General features: G+C 43.8%; 1 protein-coding gene across 1 annotated transcript in view; it reads right to left on the bottom strand.

The window, feature by feature from the left end:
• The window catches only part of LOC116707307 (cytoplasmic aconitate hydratase-like), a 32,311-nt gene extending 16,339 nt beyond the window's left edge, over window positions 1-15,972 (bottom strand). The window contains 14 exon segments of the mRNA XM_032544624.1: window positions 421-554; window positions 668-835; window positions 4,056-4,123; window positions 4,126-4,170; window positions 5,795-5,896; window positions 9,799-9,970; window positions 10,096-10,235; window positions 10,500-10,683; window positions 10,800-10,869; window positions 10,992-11,097; window positions 11,100-11,128; window positions 11,926-12,094; window positions 12,192-12,324; window positions 15,882-15,972. Coding sequence (XP_032400515.1) covers window positions 421-554; window positions 668-835; window positions 4,056-4,123; window positions 4,126-4,170; window positions 5,795-5,896; window positions 9,799-9,970; window positions 10,096-10,235; window positions 10,500-10,683; window positions 10,800-10,869; window positions 10,992-11,097; window positions 11,100-11,128; window positions 11,926-12,094; window positions 12,192-12,300 — 1,496 coding nt within the window. The 5' untranslated portion in view covers window positions 12,301-12,324; window positions 15,882-15,972.
• Between the last annotated feature and the right edge of the window lie 4,056 nt (window positions 15,973-20,028).

Here is a 20,028-nt window from a genome sequence, read left to right as displayed (position 1 = left end):
GCAGTTGGGGGTAGGTCCCACCACCCCCCCCCCCCACCAACAGAACTGACAAGTTGAACATTGCTCAATTAGAACGGACACACCACGGTGACGGTTTTGGTGGAGCTGTGGGTTTAACAGTCAACTCGGAAGAAAGTGAACAGTTTGGCAATAAGCAACCACAACACAACAGCATGTGGCATTAAACTGGACTGGCCCAATAACCTCTGGATAGTTCTCCTTGTTGTTAAATTGTATTGCACTATGGTAGCAGGACAATTTGAAATAAACCCGCAACTACATTGTGCGTCTGCCCTATTTCTGATACTGTGGCAGTAGAAATTTTGCCGTGGCGGGCCACCACTTCACTAACGAGGAGAAACACTGTGTTCGGATTATCCACATAGACAACTGGCTGAAAGAGGAATTTGAGCAGCTCACCCCAGCTGAAAGAGGTAGTCCATGACACCGCTCTCCTTCAGGTAGGTGGTGACCACGCCGCTGCCTGGTGACAGGCTGGTCTTTATGTACGGCTTCACGCTCAGGCCGCGCTCTATCGCTTTTTCGCAAGGAGCCTGGAAGAAAAGCATTTCACTTTTACAACTTTGTCGAATAATTGGGAGTAAACAGAGAATCCACCTGCCCAAAATCCCAGATATCCCAGAAATGCCTCTAAGAGAGGTGCTGCGCACCCACCGGCTCCGAGCATGACGGACGGGTTGCTCGTGTTGGTGCAGCTGGTGATGGCGGCGATGACCACGGAGCCGTGGCTTAACGTGTACTCTTTTCCATCGAACTGGAAGGGGACCGCGGTGCCGTGATGCTCCGGCGCCACCTGGAAACCCTTGAAGCCTTGCTGAAAATGTCCCAGACCGACATGGAACAAGTTACTTTGTGGAGTCAAACAGCACCCTGCAAGTAACAGCAACTGAGTCGTGAACGCACGTTCAAAGCCATTACTGATGAAAAAGGGCTGCGTGTTGTTGTTTTTATACTTGAGCTGATATTTGAGTTTTTCCTAACAATTCCAAAACTATACTTTAAGCTTAGATTAGATTTAGCACACTACTTTATTTTACAAAAGAAGCAACATTTCAAAAAATCAAATATTAAATGTCTAGCCAGAAAGCAACCACATACAAAAGGCTAACAATGACAAAATGTTGTTAAAAATCCCAAACTATCTTACGCAGAACAAAAACAGAGCTGAATTAGCGACGCTTCTTTCACATCTACTGCAGTCAGATTTACTGTATTCACTCCGAAGGAATCACTTCACATGAGTCGGCACTTTTAATGACATTTTGAACATGTTTAGAGGCTAGAAATGCATTTAAAACTTGCCCCATTTAAGTCTGTTGGGTGCTAACTCTAGCGGGAGGATAACTCTGTGTAGGCAGCCCTGATTGGTTTTGTTTTTCTCTCTACTGACAGACCTCCTAATGTACAAACAACAGAGATACATGTTGGAATAGACTGGAATTCTCCTTTAAGGAGTCTCCCCCTGCTGGAAGTCAGGTAGAAAGCAGGTTTAAGGAGTCTGCCCCTGCTAGAGATCTGATAGGAAGCAGGTTTAAGGAGTCTCCCCCTGCTGGAGATCAGATAGGATGCAGGTTTAAGGAGTCTCCCCCTGCTGGAGATCAGATATAAAGCAGGTTTAAGGAGTCTCCCCCTGCTGGAGATCAGATATAAAGCAGGTTTAAGGAGTCTCCCCCTGCTGGAGATCAGATAATGCAGGTTTAAGGAGTCTCCCCCTGCTAGAGATCAGATAGGAAGCAGGTTTAAGGAGTCTCCCCCTGCTGGAGATCAGATAATGCAGGTTTAAGGAGTCTCCCCCTGCTAGAGATCAGATAGGAAGCAGGTTTAAGGAGTCTCCCCCTGCTGGAGATCAGATATAAAGCAGGTTTAAGGAGTCTCCCCCTGCTAGAGATCAGATAGGAAGCAGGTTTAAGGAGTCTCCCCCTGCTAGAGATCAGATAGGATGCAGGTTTAAGGAGTCTCCCCCTTCTGGAGATCAGATAGAAAGCAGGTTTAAGGAGTCTCCCCCTTCTGGAGATCAGATAGAAAGCAGGTTTAAGGAGTCTCCCCCTGCAGGAGATCAGATAGGAAGCAGGTTTAAGGAGTCTCCCCCTGCTGGAATTCAGATAGAAAGCAGGTTTAAGGAGTCTCCACCTGCTGGAATTCAGATAATGCAGGTTTAAGGAGTCTCCCCCTGCTAGAGATCAGATAGGAAGCAGGTTTAAGGAGTCCCCCTGCTGGAGATCAGATATAAAGCAGGTTTAAGGAGTCTCCCCTGCTGGAGATCAGATAATGCAGGTTTAAGGAGTCTCCCCCTGCTAGAGATCAGATAGGAAGCAGGTTTAAGGAGTCTCCCCCTGCTAGAGATCAGATAGGATGCAGGTTTAAGGAGTCTCCCCCTTCTGGAGATCAGATAGAAAGCAGGTTTAAGGAGTCTCCCCCTGCTGGAGATCAGATATAAAGCAGGTTTAAGGAGTCTCCCCCTGCTGGAGATCAGATAGGAAGCAGGTTTAAGGAGTCTCCCCCTGCTAGAGATCAGATAGGATGCAGGTTTAAGGAGTCTCCCCCTGCTGGAGATCAGATAGGAAGCAGGTTTAAGGAGTCTCCCCCTGCTGGAGATCAGATAGGAAGCAGGTTTAAGGAGTCTCCCCCTGCTGGAGATCAGATAGGAAGCAGGTTTAAGGAGTCTCCCCCTGCTGGAGATCAGATATAAAGCAGGTTTAAGGAGTCTCCCCCTGCTAGAGATCAGATAGGAAGCAGGTTTAAGGAGTCCCCCCCCCTGCAGGAATTCAGATAGGAAGCAGGTTTAAGGACTCCCCTCTGCAGGAATTCAGATAGGAAGCAGGTTTAAGGAGTCCCCCCCTGCAGGAATTTAGATAGGAAGCAGGTTTAAGGAGTCCCCCCTGCTAGAGATCAGATAGGAAGCAGGTTTAAGGAGTCCCCCCTGCAGGAATTCAGATAGGATGCAGGTTTAAGGAGTCTCCCCCTGCTGGAGATCAGATATAAAGCAGGTTTAAGGAGTCTCCCCCTGCTGGAGATCAGATAGGATGCAGGTTTAAGGAGTCTCCCCCTGCTGTAGATCAGATAGGAAGCAGGTTAAGGAGTCTGCCCCTGCTGGAGATCAGATAGGAAGCAGGTTTAAGGAGTCTGCCCCTGCAGGAATTCAGATAGGAAGCAGGTTTAAGGAGTCCCCCCCCCTGCAGGAATTCAGATAGGAAGCAGGTTTAAGGACTCCCCCTCTGCAGGAATTCAGATAGGAAGCAGGTTTAAGGAGTCCCCCCCTGCAGGAATTTAGATGGGAAGCAGGTTTAAGGAGTCCCCCCCTGCTAGAGATCAGATAGGAAGCAGGTTTAAGGAGTCCCCCCCTGCAGGAATTCAGATAGGATGCAGGTTTAAGGAGTCTCCCCCTGCTGGAGATCAGATATAAAGCAGGTTTAAGGAGTCTCCCCCTGCTGGAGATCAGATAGGAAGCAGGTTTAAGGAGTCCCCCCCTGCAGGAGATCAGATAGGATGCAGGTTTAAGGAGTCTCCCCCTGCTAGAGATCAGATAGGATGCAGGTTTAAGGAGTCTCCCCCTGCTGGAGATCAGATAGGAAGCAGGTTTAAGGAGTCTCCCCCTGCTGGAGATCAGATAGGAAGCAGGTTTAAGGAGTCCCCCCTGCAGGAATTCAGATAGAATGCAGGTTTAAGGAGTCTGCCCCTGCAGGAATTCAGATAGAATGCAGGTTTAAGGAGTCCCCCCCTGCAGGAGATCAGATAGAAAGCAGGTTTAAGGAGTCCCCCCTGCAGGAGATCAGATAGAAAGCAGGTTTAAGGAGTCAAACTGGATGCTTTGTCCCTTCATATTTTACAGTCTAGGATCTGTACCAAAAGGTATTGCGATTTTTTCCCCAACCTTACTGACAAGTTGTTAGAAAATTACATATACACGTTCTTAATGTGATACTTAAACTTGCACCTCGGCCTGTACATGCTTGTACATCATATTTTATGTTTATCCTTTTTTCCACACTAGTTCTTGATTGTTCTGTGATGCATGAGAGCGTACTGGTACCGACCTTTGCTCCCAGGCAGCTTTCAAAGTCCGTTTTCATGTCAGACACAGAAATTCTGTCCTGAGGTCTTTTGGCCCGATACAGCATGGAACCACGGCGCTCAGATCCAGCTCTACAATGAGAGAGAGAGAGAGAGAGAGAGAGAGAGAGAGAGAGAGGAGAGAGAGAGAGAGAGAGAGAGAGATCAGGATGTACTGGTGGTTCATTTCATCTATCTTTGCCTCACCATTTTAAAATGACAAAAACATGTTGGCAATTTATTCTTTTCTGTTGCAACTCGTTATTTTGTTAATTCAGTGTGCCGTGGTGCTGCAATAGCAGCACTCGGCACAATGACTATTATTGCCCATATTATATTATTATTCCGCCTGTTTTTTGTCCCACTACTAGTCCCAAAGCGTTGCCAACACGCGCAACACATTACACCGAAATGTGGGTATTGATCGGGAATGGCGGGCTATGACTTTTCAACAAGATTTGCCGCGGGTTTTACCGAAATCGGCAAAAATACGGCCAAAAATGTCCATAGACATGAATGGGGAAATGTTCGGGAAATCTCTCAACATCGCACAAAAACCCCCCTCTTTGGGACCGTGCTGCGTCGCCATACTTTAACGTAGAAAACTGATTAAAAGTTTAACCGAAGACAAGACTTTGGTGTTTATTGGGCTGAATGGGCGTTCAGATATCAAGCACGGTTTCTCCAAAATCCCGGTTTACGTATCGTCCCGTTTCAGACCGGCTCAGATTTTCCAATGTGTGTGTATGTGGCGGAATGTTCGGAGCTAGAGTGGGGGACAGAGTGGGGAGACTAAAAAAGTTATCTTTTTTTTTCTCTATAAACTTGCCCCCACGCCAACAATTCTAACTTGTCATGGACAATTTATACATCAAACGTAGGTATTCTTGTCTAGTTTCATCCAATGTGCTCATTTATGTGATATGATGTATACTTCCGCTCAGCGACCTTTCAATGAGAACAGTTCCACATTTTCCTCCATTCACTGTAATGTTAAACATCGTCCACATTTCTGAGCAAAACGCAGAGCGAAGGACTTTTTACATCGCTGATACGCCACATTTTAAAGTTATCCACATAAATTTTTATATCAATACGTTCACAAGGGCCTTGTGGTGCACACGAGAACCTCAATTAATTGATATCTTGTATCCTTTTGGTGATATGATCATTTGTTTGAGAGCTGATCAGTCTCTGAATAGCTGGTAAACAGCAGGTGCCAGGTGCAGTCGTTAACTGACTACATATCAAAGAGATGACATCACAGAGAGGAAAGGCTTCCTTTTGGTCCTTAGTAACCAGGCAACCATACTTTGTATGTCTGTCTGTGGACATCCATCTGTCTCCCTCTCTCTCAGACACACACACAGACAGACACACACACGTCCTAACATCTTAAATAGGTTTAAAGAGTTATATCTCTGAAGGGTTAAGACACTTATTATTTTTTATTAAGTTTATTTGCTGTTCGGATGTGCACCAAGTAGTAGGCACACTGATAAAATTTCTGCGGAATTTTCTAGTTTTATTATGTTGTTTGTGTTTAGTGTCAGGTTACAACTGGTGTGGTCTTTCTTACAGTGTAATCAGGATGTGGGCATGTCACTCTGTTGTGTCTTTTTGGCACAAATACAAACACTATTTTACCTTTTTAAGAGAAAACTATAATTAAAAAAAACCTATATTAAAACTGCCAAAAACGTCAAAATGATGTAACGACTGACCCGAGTGTAATCTGGATCCTGAGAGACGTCGTCGTAGTCTCGGAACATGGCCACCGCCTTCAGGTACTTTGTAATGTAGGCCAGCTGCTCGGCATCTCTGCCTGAGTACAAAGAAATGGAAACAGAGCGCTGAATATAATTTCTTGTGACAAGTCAGAGGGGTTTTTAATGGAGGTCACGTTTTGCAATAGAAGGGAACCTGATAACTCAAAATGTGGGCAAATCAAATTAGGGATGTTATTCATTATAAAACAATATACTTGTGATTATATATTTAAGTACTTATTAAGTGTGTTGCGTATTAAAAGAAAAAAAGGCTTTACATCCATTAACTGCTAGTTAAAGTGGCAGTCCTCACACGGTGGACTGGTGTTCGTTATAGGGACAGCCTGTGGATAAAAACTCGTCTGGTTGTAGTCGCAGAGGAAAGAAGTTGTTGAAATTCTCTGCAGAATCATAAGTAACGTTAGTCTAACTGAATGTGCAGCTGGCAAACAACATCATGTTTTGTTTAGGAAGGAATAGCTAGTCTACGTCCACAAAGTTCCACTTCTGGGACCGCTCCGGTGCTGCCTGACGGCCGTTTTACAGTGGACGCATCCGGGCATGCGCGCGCCAATGTGACGTCTCCTTTTTTGGTCCGGTGTCCGTTACCTTTCTCTTACTTTGTGTTGGAATTTCCACACCGGTAGATATCTGAGGACTATGGTAACCTGGTCCTCAGGTCTCTGCAGGGTAAATCCAGACAGCTAGCTGGACTATCTGTCCAATGTGAGGACTATGGTTACCTGGTCCTCAGGTCTCTGCAGGGTAAATCCAGACAGCTAGCTGGACTATCTGTCCAATCTGAGGACTATGGTTACCTGGTCCTCAGGTCTCTGCAGGGTAAATCCAGACAGCTAGCTAGACTATCTGTCCAATCTGAGGACTATGGTTACCTGGTCCTCAGATCTCTGCAGGGTAAATCCAGACAGCTAGCTAGACTATCTGTCCAATCTGAGGACTATGGTTACCTGGTCCTCAGATCTCTGCAGGGTAAATCCAGACAGCTAGCTAGACTATCTGTCCAATAAGAGGACTATGGTTACCTGGTCCTCAGATCTCTGCAGGGTAAATCCAGACAGCTAGCTAGACTATCTGTCCAATCTGAGGACTATGGTTACCTGGTCCTCAGATCTCTGCAGGGTAAATCCAGACAGCTAGCTAGACTATCTGTCCAATCTGAGGACTATGGTTACCTGGTCCTCAGATCTCTGCAGGGTAAATCCAGACAGCTAGCTAGACTATCTGTCCAATCTGAGGACTATGGTTACCTGGTCCTCAGGTCTCTGCAGGGTAAATCCAGACAGCTAGCTAGACTATCTGTCCAATCTGAGGACTATGGTTACCTGGTCCTCAGGTCTCTGCAGGGTAAATCCAGACAGCTAGCTAGACTATCTGTCCAATCTGAGGTTCCTGTTGCACGGCTAAAACTACTTCTGAACGTACACATGTTCCACCGAAACAAGTTCCTTCCCGAGGTTATTTTGCAGCGTCTCCGTCATTGAGTACGGAGCTTAGCACCGCCCAAGACGATTGTGATTCGCATGCAGAAATGCCGATAAACTAGAGAACGTTTTTCTTCCATCCCGGAATGCTATATGGACTAGCTAGTTAGACCCTCCTCCTCAGAGCTGTGAAGGAATGTCTGGCAAATTGAGACTAAGGAACGGCTAAAGTTATCTAGAGAATTTTAGTTTAGTTTGTTAAGTTATGTTTAGTCACCACGAAACCCTTTTAACTTGCTTTTTTTTTTAAATATGTTAGGTCACATGTGTGTGGGTTATGTGGTGAATCTGAAAATGAACCGCTACTGCCTCTGTCTGCTCTATCCACTGAAAAAAATTAGGAGAATCAGCTCAGTCTGACGTCGTGTTGCCTGAGCTCATTACTATTCACGGGTGCTGATAGCCTGGCTCTCATTGGCTAGCTGTTAGCCAATCAGAGTCAAGCAGCTTAGCTGGTTGAATATTAATGAGAACTGGCCCAAATGGAGCCGAGTCTTCCCGCAGGCTTTCTATACCACGCTAGAACGGCTTGAAACAAGGTAACCACGTTACAGGGTCCATGGTAGAACTTCAGACATCACCACAAAGTCGTGAAATATGTGTGTGTTGAACGGGGGTTCAGTTGAAAACCCAAGAAACACAAAGCTATAGCTACAAATATATGTACTGCTTGAAATATAACTCACAGCAAAATATATGTGTTTGCTTGATGTATAACTCTCACCTAATATATATGTGTTTTTTTATATAATTCACAGTTGAAATATATATACTACTTAAAGTGTGCTATGTAACCCCATTAATATATTGTTTTGATGAAAGTATGAACTAAATTTTAGAAACAGCTAAAACTAAAAAACTTATATTCGTTAGGTGTGACCTTGTCACACTTTTAAGTGTGCTAAGGGTCACTTACTGTAACAAGTGGAACTGGTCTGAACTGGTCATCTGCTGTGGCCACCTGTGTGATAACGTAGTGGTGGAATACCTGTTTTACAGAAGGGAGGGGGTTTTTAGCCTTGACTTTTAGTATAAATATGAGTTGATGTGGCCACTTTCTTCAGCGAAAGCATACCCACTTATCGGGTTTTATCTAGTCTCTGATTTTGATACTCTTTGCTTTTAGGGCAGAAAGGGAAGGGAATATTTCTGTTTTTTGTACTTGTTTTTTGATTATTCACTAAATAATAAAACCACCTGAGCTTGTTGTGAGCTAGGGGACCAAAAGACTTGTATTCCTTGATTTTAGTCATTTAATTTCTCTCTCTCACACCTCAGCTTTCCGAGGGTAGAAGTTTCCCTCTCATGAGGGCAGTTAAGACTCCTCTTTAACCACCTGGGCGAGTTGCAGCCCGGCGGGGATCGACATTGACAGTCAGACCTCCTGTTATCTCCTAGTGGGAGTGCATTCCCCATCCGCTCTGCCGGTCAGAGCCACCGAGCACTTAGCCTCTCTCGGACCGGCGGCCAACGAAGGCTAGCGGGCGTCCTTGAGAAGGAGGGGACCTCCGGTGACCCTGGGAGGAACGGTTCCTAACCGTGAGTACTAAAGAAAAATCATTGGTTGTAAAGATCCCCTCGGGCAGTGCTTAAAATATACAGGGGGACAAGAGCCCGTTAGTGGGGGACGTCTGGGGTAAAAATCTGAAAAGGCCTCTTGCCTCGCCTCCGGTTTCCCTGATCCGGGCGGGGGCCCTTTAAACTTAGCAAGGGTGTGTGTGTCTCTAAGTAAAAAGAACTAAAACTAATTATAACTAAAAGTAATAATTACTAATTAAATAAAAAATAAAAAAGTGTTAAATTAGCGAATCACTGTGTGTGGATCGCAAATCTAGCATTTATACAATCAGGGAAGTATCAAAGTAACTCCTTTTAATATAGGCCTAACCATCCGCCCCGCTGATAGTAACGGGTGTTATTATACGGCAGAAGCGGGCATAGTAGGGACGGGGGTTACTGAGGGGAAGGTATAAAAGGAGTTAGCCCTCAACCAAACGAGAGCGATACGACACCTCAGTAACTGTCACACCGTTCGACATGTGGCAGGACATCTTTAAATCAGCCAGGACTCAAATGGACGTCAATCACAGCATAGCTATCCGTGACACATTCCACTATATAAAGACTGGCGGGTTAAATCGGCCGTCCCACGCGTTGTTGGTTGACGCGGAACGCATGTCCAAGCCTCACGGACGCGTGAACAGGACTCATTGCTCTCTTGTCTTACGGACAAGATCAATTAATGATTAATGATCGGTTAACAAGGGTCGGCTATCGGCCCAAAAAACCTCCCTAGATCAATCTTGTGTACTGTGATGGTGCTGAAGTTAACGTGTAGAAGTGACTACGTCCATGAGGTTTCATGTCAAGTCAAACGTGGAGTTTGGGACGTGCCGGTCAAGCCACCCGAGCCCCTCATGCGACATCAGGTCCACATTCTACGGCGTGGCACCCACCGGTCTGCTTGAGGTACTGAATGCTGACGTCGTCCACGGGGAAGAAGGCTGCCGTGGCGCCGTACTCGGGACACATGTTGGCGATGGTGGCTCTGTCGGCGATGGACAGCTGAGCAACACCTGGGCCGAAAAACTCCACGAACTTCCCAACGACACCCACCTGACGGAGGTGCTGAGAGCACAAAGGGAGAGGGGTACTGTTAGAATCTGATGCTCAACAAACAGACATAACCCCAAAAATAATCAAACATGTCACTGCATACCTTGTGTAAAGCGTGCAAAAGGGATTATAATCACCTTGGTAACTGTGAGGACAATGTCAGTGGAGGTAATGAACTTGTCCGGGGTCCCGGACAGCTTGTACCCCACCACCTCAGGCAGGACCATGCTTATTGGCTGACCCAGCATGACCGCCTCGGCCTCAATTCCACCCACACCTGAGGGTTTTATGACAAATATACGATCAATGATCAATTCAAGTCATTTTATGTGGTCGTTGTCTTGTTATCTGCCAGCTGGTCTATGTCCGTCGTGTCTCCCGGGATTGCTCCGGTGCTGGAAACAGGACATTCTGGGTTTTAAGATCACATCACTGGAAACCACTTCCTCTGTGAGCCCGGTTTACAGCCTCCCACCAAGATGTAGAACACACCACTGCATATATAATGTTTGAAACGGACATAACCAAGACGTGGTCTTACCCCAGCCCAGGACTCCCAGCCCATCAATCATTGTGGTGTGGGAGTCGGTGCCCACCAGGCTATCGGGGTAGAAGTACCCCTCGTAGTTAAACACCACTCTAGCCAAGTACTCCAGGTTGACCTGGTGAACAATCCCCGAACCAGGAGGAATGATCCGCATGTTCCTGAAGGCTTTAGAGCCCCACTGAGAAGAAGGAAGAGGGGCAACATGTCTACAGGGTTAAAGACATCTTTTCATAACTATCTACTGGATATATAAGAAATGTAGACCTCACACTGGGATTTGTTCACTTGTCACACCTTTAAGAACTGAAATCTCTCTCTGTTGCGGTCAAACTCCAGGTCCTGGTTTTTCTGAAGGCTGTCAGACCTAAAAAGGAGGTGGGTTTAGAGAAAAGAAACTAATCGGATCACGTGTTTTAAAGCCTCGGCAAACTGATGAAACGGTATGTTTGAACTGAGACCAAAAGAGTTTGATGAACCTGGTCTTACTTCCGGTTAAAGTCCACTTGGATGGAGTGATCGATGACGAGATCGGCGGGGCAAACGGGGTTGATCTTCTCCGGGTCGCCGCCTAGTTTCGTCACCGCGTCCCGCAGGCGGCAAAGTCCACCACGGCGGGGACCCCCCTGCGAGGAGGGTTCAGGGACACCGCACAGGGCGGGGAGATCAATCAATTTGGTCGTTTAACTCAAATGTGTCGTCGGTTTTCTCCTTAACATCGGCCCTCCCCCCAGTTAAAAAAAAAATGGTAGTCACCCTCAATCCTGCAACAAATGGTTTAATTTTAGTCCTGTGGTGTTTTATTGCTATTTGTTGATTTTTTTTATATTCTGGGAACTGTTTTTAACTCCTTGCTACTGTGGCACTTTGGGATTTCAAATGAAATGTAAAGGGCATTATAAATAAAATGTATTATTATTATTATTATTATTATTATTATTAAATCAAATGGTGGTGTTAAAACCAAAGCAGGAGAGATATCCTGACATTTAGTCCCTGGTATGGGTCAACCTGCAAAAGCACTGGATCTTACATTTCCCACAATGCACCTCAACGTCCTCTTTGCATTAGGGACTCTCTGCCTGATAAACACTGCCTGTTTGTCTTGCTCAAGAGCACCTGGCAGCGCCCAGGAGGTGAAGTGGCATGTCTCCAACTACCGATCCACGCTCCGTACTTTGGTCCGTATGGGGACTTGAACCGACTCCCTACAGACTGAGCTACTGCCACCCGAGATGTCGTCCTTATCCTGATGACATCACTGTGACATCACAAAGGTTATTTGGTGCAGTTCCCTCTGAATTTAAATTCTAGGGGTTCAAAAAAAAATGCTGTTCCACGCAAGAGTCCGTTGCGATGGACTCCATGCGTTGCTATGGAGAAACTCACTGGCGGTAAATGTAAATGAATGGGGTCCACATACGTGAAGTCCTGGAGGATGACCCGAGCTGGTCTGAACGGCACCTCCACAGTCTGGGTCTGGGTCTGCTTCCAGTTGAGGATGCTCTCCACGTCGGAGCGCTTCACCAGGAACTCGTCGCAGTTCCTGACGGCGGACTCCAGGAGGACCCGGATGGAGAAGGGCAGACGGTCTGGGGAACAGAGAAGACCTCAAAAACCACTGAAACTCTCTAGTGAACCCGCCAAGAGGTTTCATATCTGCATTGAATCTGCGAGAAGTTCCGTTACCGTATCGTGGATCTCCGAGTTTGGAAAGATTGTAAAACCGCTTCTTTGGGTCCGTGGGGTCCAGGGGCTCCACTATCCGCTGAAAGGGATTATTCACCGACGCAGACATCCTCCTCGGTGTGTCAGTACAGACCTAGCGCAGAAATATAAGCACACACTTGTTTTTAAGTTCCCATTTTTATTATGGGATTTGGGGTGTTATTTTGTGTCTCTGGGGCTTCCACACGCATACAAAAACAAAAGAAAAACATCCATGCGGTTTTGAGTGGGACACAGGTTCCCGAATGTCCTCTGCCTTCAGTCTGATAGTGTAGAAGTGAGATGTCTCACTCTGTCGCTAAAACGGAGACCTAAACACACAGGGGGAACGTGCGGTACAACATGTGAACGTATTCTGGTACAACCTCAAAATACAAGTATGAGCCTGAAATTGAGCAGAATATGGGCGCTTTAACACCAAACAACAAATAACAGAAGCTATTTTTTAATGTTTTTTTTACTCTGCCTTTCAAACATGTTGACTGCACATGAAGACCAAAGTCATCAATTGGGGACGGAGTACTGTATGTCTTTATGGAGCACAAAGAGGGTTGGCCCAATCACAAGGCCTAGTCCGCAGTCTGTAATAGGGGTGCATGATATATCGCCTCAGTATTGTTATCGCGATGTTGTTGCGCAATGTTGTATTGAAAGTGTCTCTATTCACGTACACGTTTTGTTTTTGTTGAAGTACGCACACATGTGGTACGCCCCATTGGGTTTGTCAGGTAGCGGACACGAGCGCTGACGTGCACGAACACGGAAACTGGCCAATGAAACACGATCGTGAAACACAGCTAAGCCACACAGCCAATGGTCGGGACTCCACAAAATAATAGGGACAGAAAAAAATAAAAAAAATATTGATTCTTAGATGCATCACGATTCTACGGAAGAGGATTAGGGCCACTGGTGAAAAATTCATGTGAGCTCAGAATTCTGGGAAAAAAAGACAGAATTCTGACTTTTTTTCTCAGAAAAAATTTAATTCTGAGATTAAAGTCAGAATTCTGAGATTAAAGTCAGAATTCTGAGATTAAAGTCAGAATTCTGAGATTAAAGTCAGAATTCTGACTTTAATCTCAGAATTCTGGGGAAAAAATACAGTATTCTGACTTTATTCTCATAATTCTGAGAATAAAGTCAGAATACTGACTTTAATCTCAGAATTCTGACTTTAATCTCAGAATTCTGACTTTAATCTCAGAATACTGACTTTAATCTCAGAATTCTGACTTCAATCTCAGAATTCTGACTTTAATCTCAGAATTCTGACTTTAATCTCAGAATTCTGACTTTAATAGAATAAGAAAAAAGTAAGAATTCTGAGACAAAAAAAAGTCAGAATTTCGAGAAAAAAGTCAGAATTCACATATATTTTCCACCAGTGGCCCTAATCCTCTCCCGTATGATTCTCTCCAGAACGATTTGATTTTTTTTTTTTTTTTTTTTTTATGTGTGTTGATTTTTTTTAATTTAAGTTCCTGTCTGTCTGACAAATCAGAAAACAGAGTGACTTTGACAACTTACAGTTTAGGCAAGAAGACACAAAAGGAAGAAATAACTAAGTTTAGTACATCCAGTATACACGCGATCTAATAAAATATACAGACAATAATTAGGCAAAACACGTGAAGGCTGTTCCTCTACTTTATCATCATACATGTTTCCTGTGGTCCACCTGTATGCAGCATGGCATGACCACACAATAAAACACAGTAGACTTAACATGTGCAGACTTAGCAGATAATATACTTTCGATAGAATATTGCGATATTGAGTGGATATATCATGCAACCTAATCTGGAGTCTTTCCATATTCAGTGTGGAAATGGATCAGCCGGAGGGTTGGTGAACCCTTGGCCCATGTTTTTCCCAACCTTACATAACTAATCTCTTCGGCGATCTCATGCAACTCTAAAGCTAAAAAAAATGAAAACTACTTTTTAAAAAATGGTCAAACGCAACAAGCGTTACTTGCTCGACGCGGTTCTTCTACAGGTCGTGTCTTCAAGAGAAGGTGTGTGTGTGAGAGAGAAAGGAGAACTTAACTGGGCCTTCACATCCTAAATGGTCACATATTATGTTGGGGGGTGGGGGTGGGGGGGGGTAAAGGTCCGCTGCAAAGTCCAAAGTCAATTTATGATTCTCCACATTACTGATGTAACACACCCAGAACAACCAGCGCTCAAACATGTGTCTCATATGGCAATGAGAAACAGTGATATTGAAGTCATATGTAAATTAAATGATAATAACTAGGCTGGGTATTTATCTCCGATGTTATATTTTTACCAGTACTGGAAAAAAAAAGAAAAATTAGCTTTTTCTGATTTATTTGTCACTTTTTTCCATGCTTTTGGTGCTTTTTTTTTTTTTTTTTTAAATTAGGCTGGTTTAATAATAGTTATTCTTGGAATGCACGGTCAACACACCTCATTTATATCAATCTATACGTACGTTTTTAGTTAAAAAAAAGGCAGAAATTATGAATTATTTTGACAGATAGTTCAGATCAGAGGACGTTGAGTGGATCTCAGATGGGTAGATGTCAAAGTGTAGTCCCCATACTGGTTTTAAAACCATTAAAAAAAAATTAAAAAAATTCATATTTACCTGAAGAAATGGAACATGAACCTTTTTGTGCTTTTTCACGATGTTTTTGTCGCTATTTCTGATTTATTTGTCACTTTTTTCCATGCTTTCTGGCGCTTTTTTTAAAAACCTGAGCTGGTTTAATAATAGTTATTCTTGGAATTCATGGTCAACACACCTCATTTATATCAATCTATACGTACGTTTTTAGTTAAAAAAGGCAGAAATTATGAATTATTTTGACAGATAGTTCAGATCAGAGGACGTTGAGTGGATCTCAGATGGGTAGATGTCAAAGTGTAGTCCGGATACTGTTTTAAAACCATTAAAAAAAAATAATTTTACATGAAGAATGTTGTATGGACTCATCCATGTCATTATTTTTTGGGCAATCTGGTTGAAAGAAATCCCTATTTCTGACATAAAACGGGTCAATTCCTGTTCTTGTGTGGCCGTTTGTGCAATTTATGCGAATATTGCTTCATTTTGTCAACTTAGAAACGAGTTTTGTGACAGAAAAACAAACATATTCAGACTATTATAGATATAACTTTAACAAACCAGCCCGTAAATTAACCCTGGTACCGTTTGAAAAGAAAAAAATCTCAGGAAAACTACTTTTACGCATGGCCTTGAACGCAACCTTCGTTGCGTAACTGAAGTGGTTACTCCAACGTAACATTAGCCGTTTAATTCATATTTCCCTTCAAAATGTCCAAACCTGTAACACAGCCTTTTAACGTGAGTTAGCATTAGCTAGCTGACGTAGCTACTCGGCCAGACGACAACGTTTACAAACGCATACGTTTGGTATAAAAAAGACAAAAAGAAAAAAGGACAGTACAAGTGAAATTCACATGTCATATTAGCATCATATTAGCATGACATGGTATATCACCGATTAGCTAAAGTTAGCTAACGGTTACCTATGACTCAACAATTCTGCTTGACAGCCTACGGGGGGGTTTTAGTACGACGCTCTATTGTCCACCCTAAGACATTGGAAGACATTTTGTGAGACAGTTAATCAAAACTGGTCGGTTTTTAGGTACTTACTTATGCGAGAGCACGGCCAAATCTTCCCCGTACGGTTTCCTTGTTCCGCTGCCGTGTGCCACAGCAACTACACTTCCGGTCAGAGTATTTTCAGAATAAAGTTTTCCCTTTTGAAGTGTAAAACACAGAAGCGCCCGTAAAAAGCAACCTCACTAAGAAAACTCAATGAAAACATTTAACAGGTACACTGAAATTGTACTACGTAGACTGATTAAACGACTAAATACAATCCATGGATGTCAGCGACAACAGGGTTTGCTAGGAACTAGCGCACAGAAATTAGCAATTTGAGCCTACTACACATTAATGATAATAATCAAAATGTATCCTTTTATTGATCCCCAAAAATTCCAATTTACACTATGTATTGTTAGTTATTACTACATGCACTGTCTCAGGAGTGACGTGGTCAGCGCCCTGGAGGGGCGGAGGGGGGACAGTCCTCAGGGCACCTGGCAGCGCCCATGAGGTGAAGTGGCATCTCTCCAGCTACCATCCACTCTCCTCACGGGGGGACTTGAACACGACGACCTTCCGGTTCCTAACCCACCTCCCAGACCTCTACAGACTGAGCTACTGCCCCCCCCCTATCAAAATAAATTTAGAACAATATTCCATTTTTTTTTTTTTATTTGAAAAGAGCTCTTATTTTGTCACAGGTTACACAATACAACCGGTTACAACATATGTAAAACTATATATGTATATATTATTCCTCCCTCCTCTTTTTGCATCGTTTTTCGGGACGTAACCTCCCTAAATGTGCAACGATGACCTCAATGACACATCATTCTATTTAATTTATTAATAAACACCTGGACTTTAATATTTCACAAACTAGTATTTCTAGTCACTGTTCCGTTATCTTTATTGAACTCTTTTAAGTCCCTTATTATATTGAAACATGCTTTTATAGGAAAAGCCTTTCCCGATCTCATTTGACTTTATTTTATCCCTTTTATTTTATTGTATTTTACAAATTTTTATATTAATCTGTATTTTAGTCTGTTCAATGTTTTCATGCTTTATGTCTTTTTGTAGTATTGTCTCTTGGTGTTGGTGTCTTTACAGTTGTCAAAGCACTTTGGAACTTCTTTTTTAAAAGTGCTCTACAAATAAACATGATTATGATTATTATTATTATTGTTATTGCCACTCTTCATTACGCCCCCATGAGACACCCCCCCACCCAGAGCCTGGGTCCCAGGTTTCTCCCTAAAAGGGAGTTTTCGCGTGCTCTTGGGGAACTGTTGGGTCCTTGTAAGTTATAGAGCGTGGTCTAGACCTTCTCTGTGTGTCAAGTCTCTCGAGATAACTCTTGTTATGGATTGAAACCATATGTAAATTGAGTTGAACGTACTAGCTGTGCTGTAATTATGGCGAACAGAAGCATTCTGAACTAGTGGAGCTTTCAATCCACTTGTATCCAAAAAGGTTGAGTCCTCAAAGCTTCACAGCTCTACGAGCACATCTGCTGGTGAAAGGAAGGATAGCATTGACTATGAATTCATGGATGAATGCATAATGACATAAATCAGGGGTCTTCAACGTTCTCCAGGCCAAGGACCCCCAAACTGATGGCGAGATGGAGCGGGGACCCCCTAATTATATATATATTGTATAACATTGTGTTATATCAAACTGGTCCTATAGTGCCATGTGTGCACTGATGACTGAAAGACATCTTCTGCCTCCATTTATCTGTTTACTGCAGTGTGTTGAATTCATGTTAATGTGGATTTAAAGACATTTCAATTAGTGGGAAAAATATTTAAAAAAAAGTCTAATCAACCAAAACTTTCGCGACCCCCATGCAGTACCTAGACTGGACTAGAGGCTGACATTTTTACGGGAATCCCACGGGTCACGGGATTCCCGTGGGATTCCCGCAGGATGGGAGTCATATTTACTATTAATCACGGGATTTGGACGGTACGGGATGACTGGTTAACGGGAGCAGACGGGAGCGTGAATCAACCGATAGCAAAGACGACAAAAAAATCTAAAATGCACCATATTGCACAAAATAAAGTAAATGCACCATTTTGTAGTTTCCTTTTAATACGCCTACAATGTAACGCAATTTAAAAATAACTACACGACCCAGCCGTCCCAGAAGCCATCGGTGCTTGTTGTCACGGCCTACCGCCGTAGTTCAAAGAGCAGCGATGGAGGGAGCTAACAGCCGCGGAGAAGTCGATGTGGCAAAATATGATTTACGGCGCAAAGTCAGAAGTAAGGACATGTCTATTAAGTTCACAGAACTGGTCGGAAAGTCTGAAATATGAATGAAGTTTATGAGAGTAGAATGTGACGGTGATAGCTGCTTGTAAGACGTGCTTAGTCTTAGTCACGTACGCTAGTGATTCAGGGACGAGCGGTCTGCAGAGGCACGCCGGCAAGGCAAATTCGGGAAAGAATCAGCCGAGCGTCGCTTCGTTTATCAAGCGAAAATTGCCGTCAGGTGTCAAGTCTCGTCTGACCGACAAAATTGCTCGCATGTGAACGGGAGCGGTACAGGAGCGTGAGTCCGTTTAAACAGGAGCGGGATGGGAGTGGGACTCAATTTACCAGGAGCGGGATGGGATGGGATCAGTTTTTAAACTTTGGTCTGGGAGTGGGACGGGACAGGAGTGAAAATCCACTCCCGTGTCATCCTCTATCGCGGACCCCCTGTTGAAGACCCCTGACATAAATAATAGACTTTAAACTGTCTTTGCACTTTCTATGATCTCTCTACTTGCCATAATAATCTCTATAATAATCTCTATAATAATCTCTATTCGCCAACTGCCTTGACTGCGTTGACTTTCCTACTGCAACAACTCACACGCAACTTTAAAGCTTTGAATTCAACTTCTTTGGACGTCACCGGGTCACGTGATTCTCACAGGGCGAATCAAGCTCTGATACAAAGCTACAGTCCCGTGTCCTCGGGCAAGTGTCCCATCGGAGCGTGAACGTGTGTGAATGTGTGTCTGACGCCGCGGTGTGTGAATGTGTGTGAATGTGTGTGAATGCTGAGTGGTTTCTGTACTGCGTGAAAGGGTTTTCTAGAAAACTAGACTAGAAAAGCTTATATAGCTGCGGTGGGGCTCGAAAGCCAAGAAAAGACAGACATAGACATTCGTACGATATGTCACAAAAAGTTCGATTTCATTTCCATCATTTACCCTTTCAAAATAACAAAAAACAAAAAAATGGCGTCTGCAAAAGTTTGGGCACCCTGCAGAGTTTCTAGCATGCACCCCCCCCCCTCTTTGGACAGCTGAGACCTGACAGCGTCATGGATTGTTCTCAATCGTCGTCTGGAAAGACCAGCTGAGGTCAATCTTAAGGTTTTAAATGCCCAAACTCATCTGACCCCCCCAACAATCAGCACCATGGCTTCTTCCAAGCAGTAGTCTGGAAAAACTGAAACTGAAAATAGTCGACGCTCACAAAGCAGGAGAAGGCTAGAAGAAGATATCAAAGCGTTTTCAGATGCCGATACCCTCTGTTTGGAATGTAATTAAGAAATGGCCGTCATCAGGACCAGTGGAAGTTAAAGCCAGATCTGGAAGACCAAGAAAAATATCAGAACCCCGCTCGCAGGATTGTGAGAAATGCAAGTCCAGATCCCCGTTAGACTGCCCGATCCATCCAGAAAGACCTGAAACACTGGAGTTGTGGTGCACCATCCCACTATAAAGAGATGCTTGTATAGATATGGTCTTCACGGAAGAGTCATCAGAAGAAAACCTCTTCTGTGTCCTCACCACAAAAATCAGCGTTTGAAGTTTGCAAATGAACATGTAGACAAGCCTGATGCATTGTGGGAACAAGTTCTGTGGACCGATGAGGTTTAAATAGAACTTTTTGGCTGGAATGAGCAAAGGTACTGTACGTTTGGAGAAGAAAGGGCACCGAATTTAATGAAAATAACTTCTGTCCACCTGTTAAGCATGGGGGGAGATTAGTCTTGGTTTGGGGTTGTATTGCAAAAAAATAGGATTCAATAAAATTTCAACAAGTTTTGGACGCTAACTTGATGCCATCTGTGAAAAAAGTGAAGTTAAAGAGAGGACGGCTTCTACAAATGAACAATAATCCTAAATAGACATCAAAATCCACGGTGGATTACATCTAGAGGCGTAAACTGAAGGTT

Source organism: Etheostoma spectabile, chromosome 19, assembly GCF_008692095.1.
Source record: "Etheostoma spectabile isolate EspeVRDwgs_2016 chromosome 19, UIUC_Espe_1.0, whole genome shotgun sequence".
NCBI lineage: Eukaryota > Metazoa > Chordata > Actinopteri > Perciformes > Percidae > Etheostoma > Etheostoma spectabile.
The sequence above is the reverse complement of the archived record's forward strand: the minus strand, read 5'-3'. Positions and strand labels throughout refer to the sequence as shown.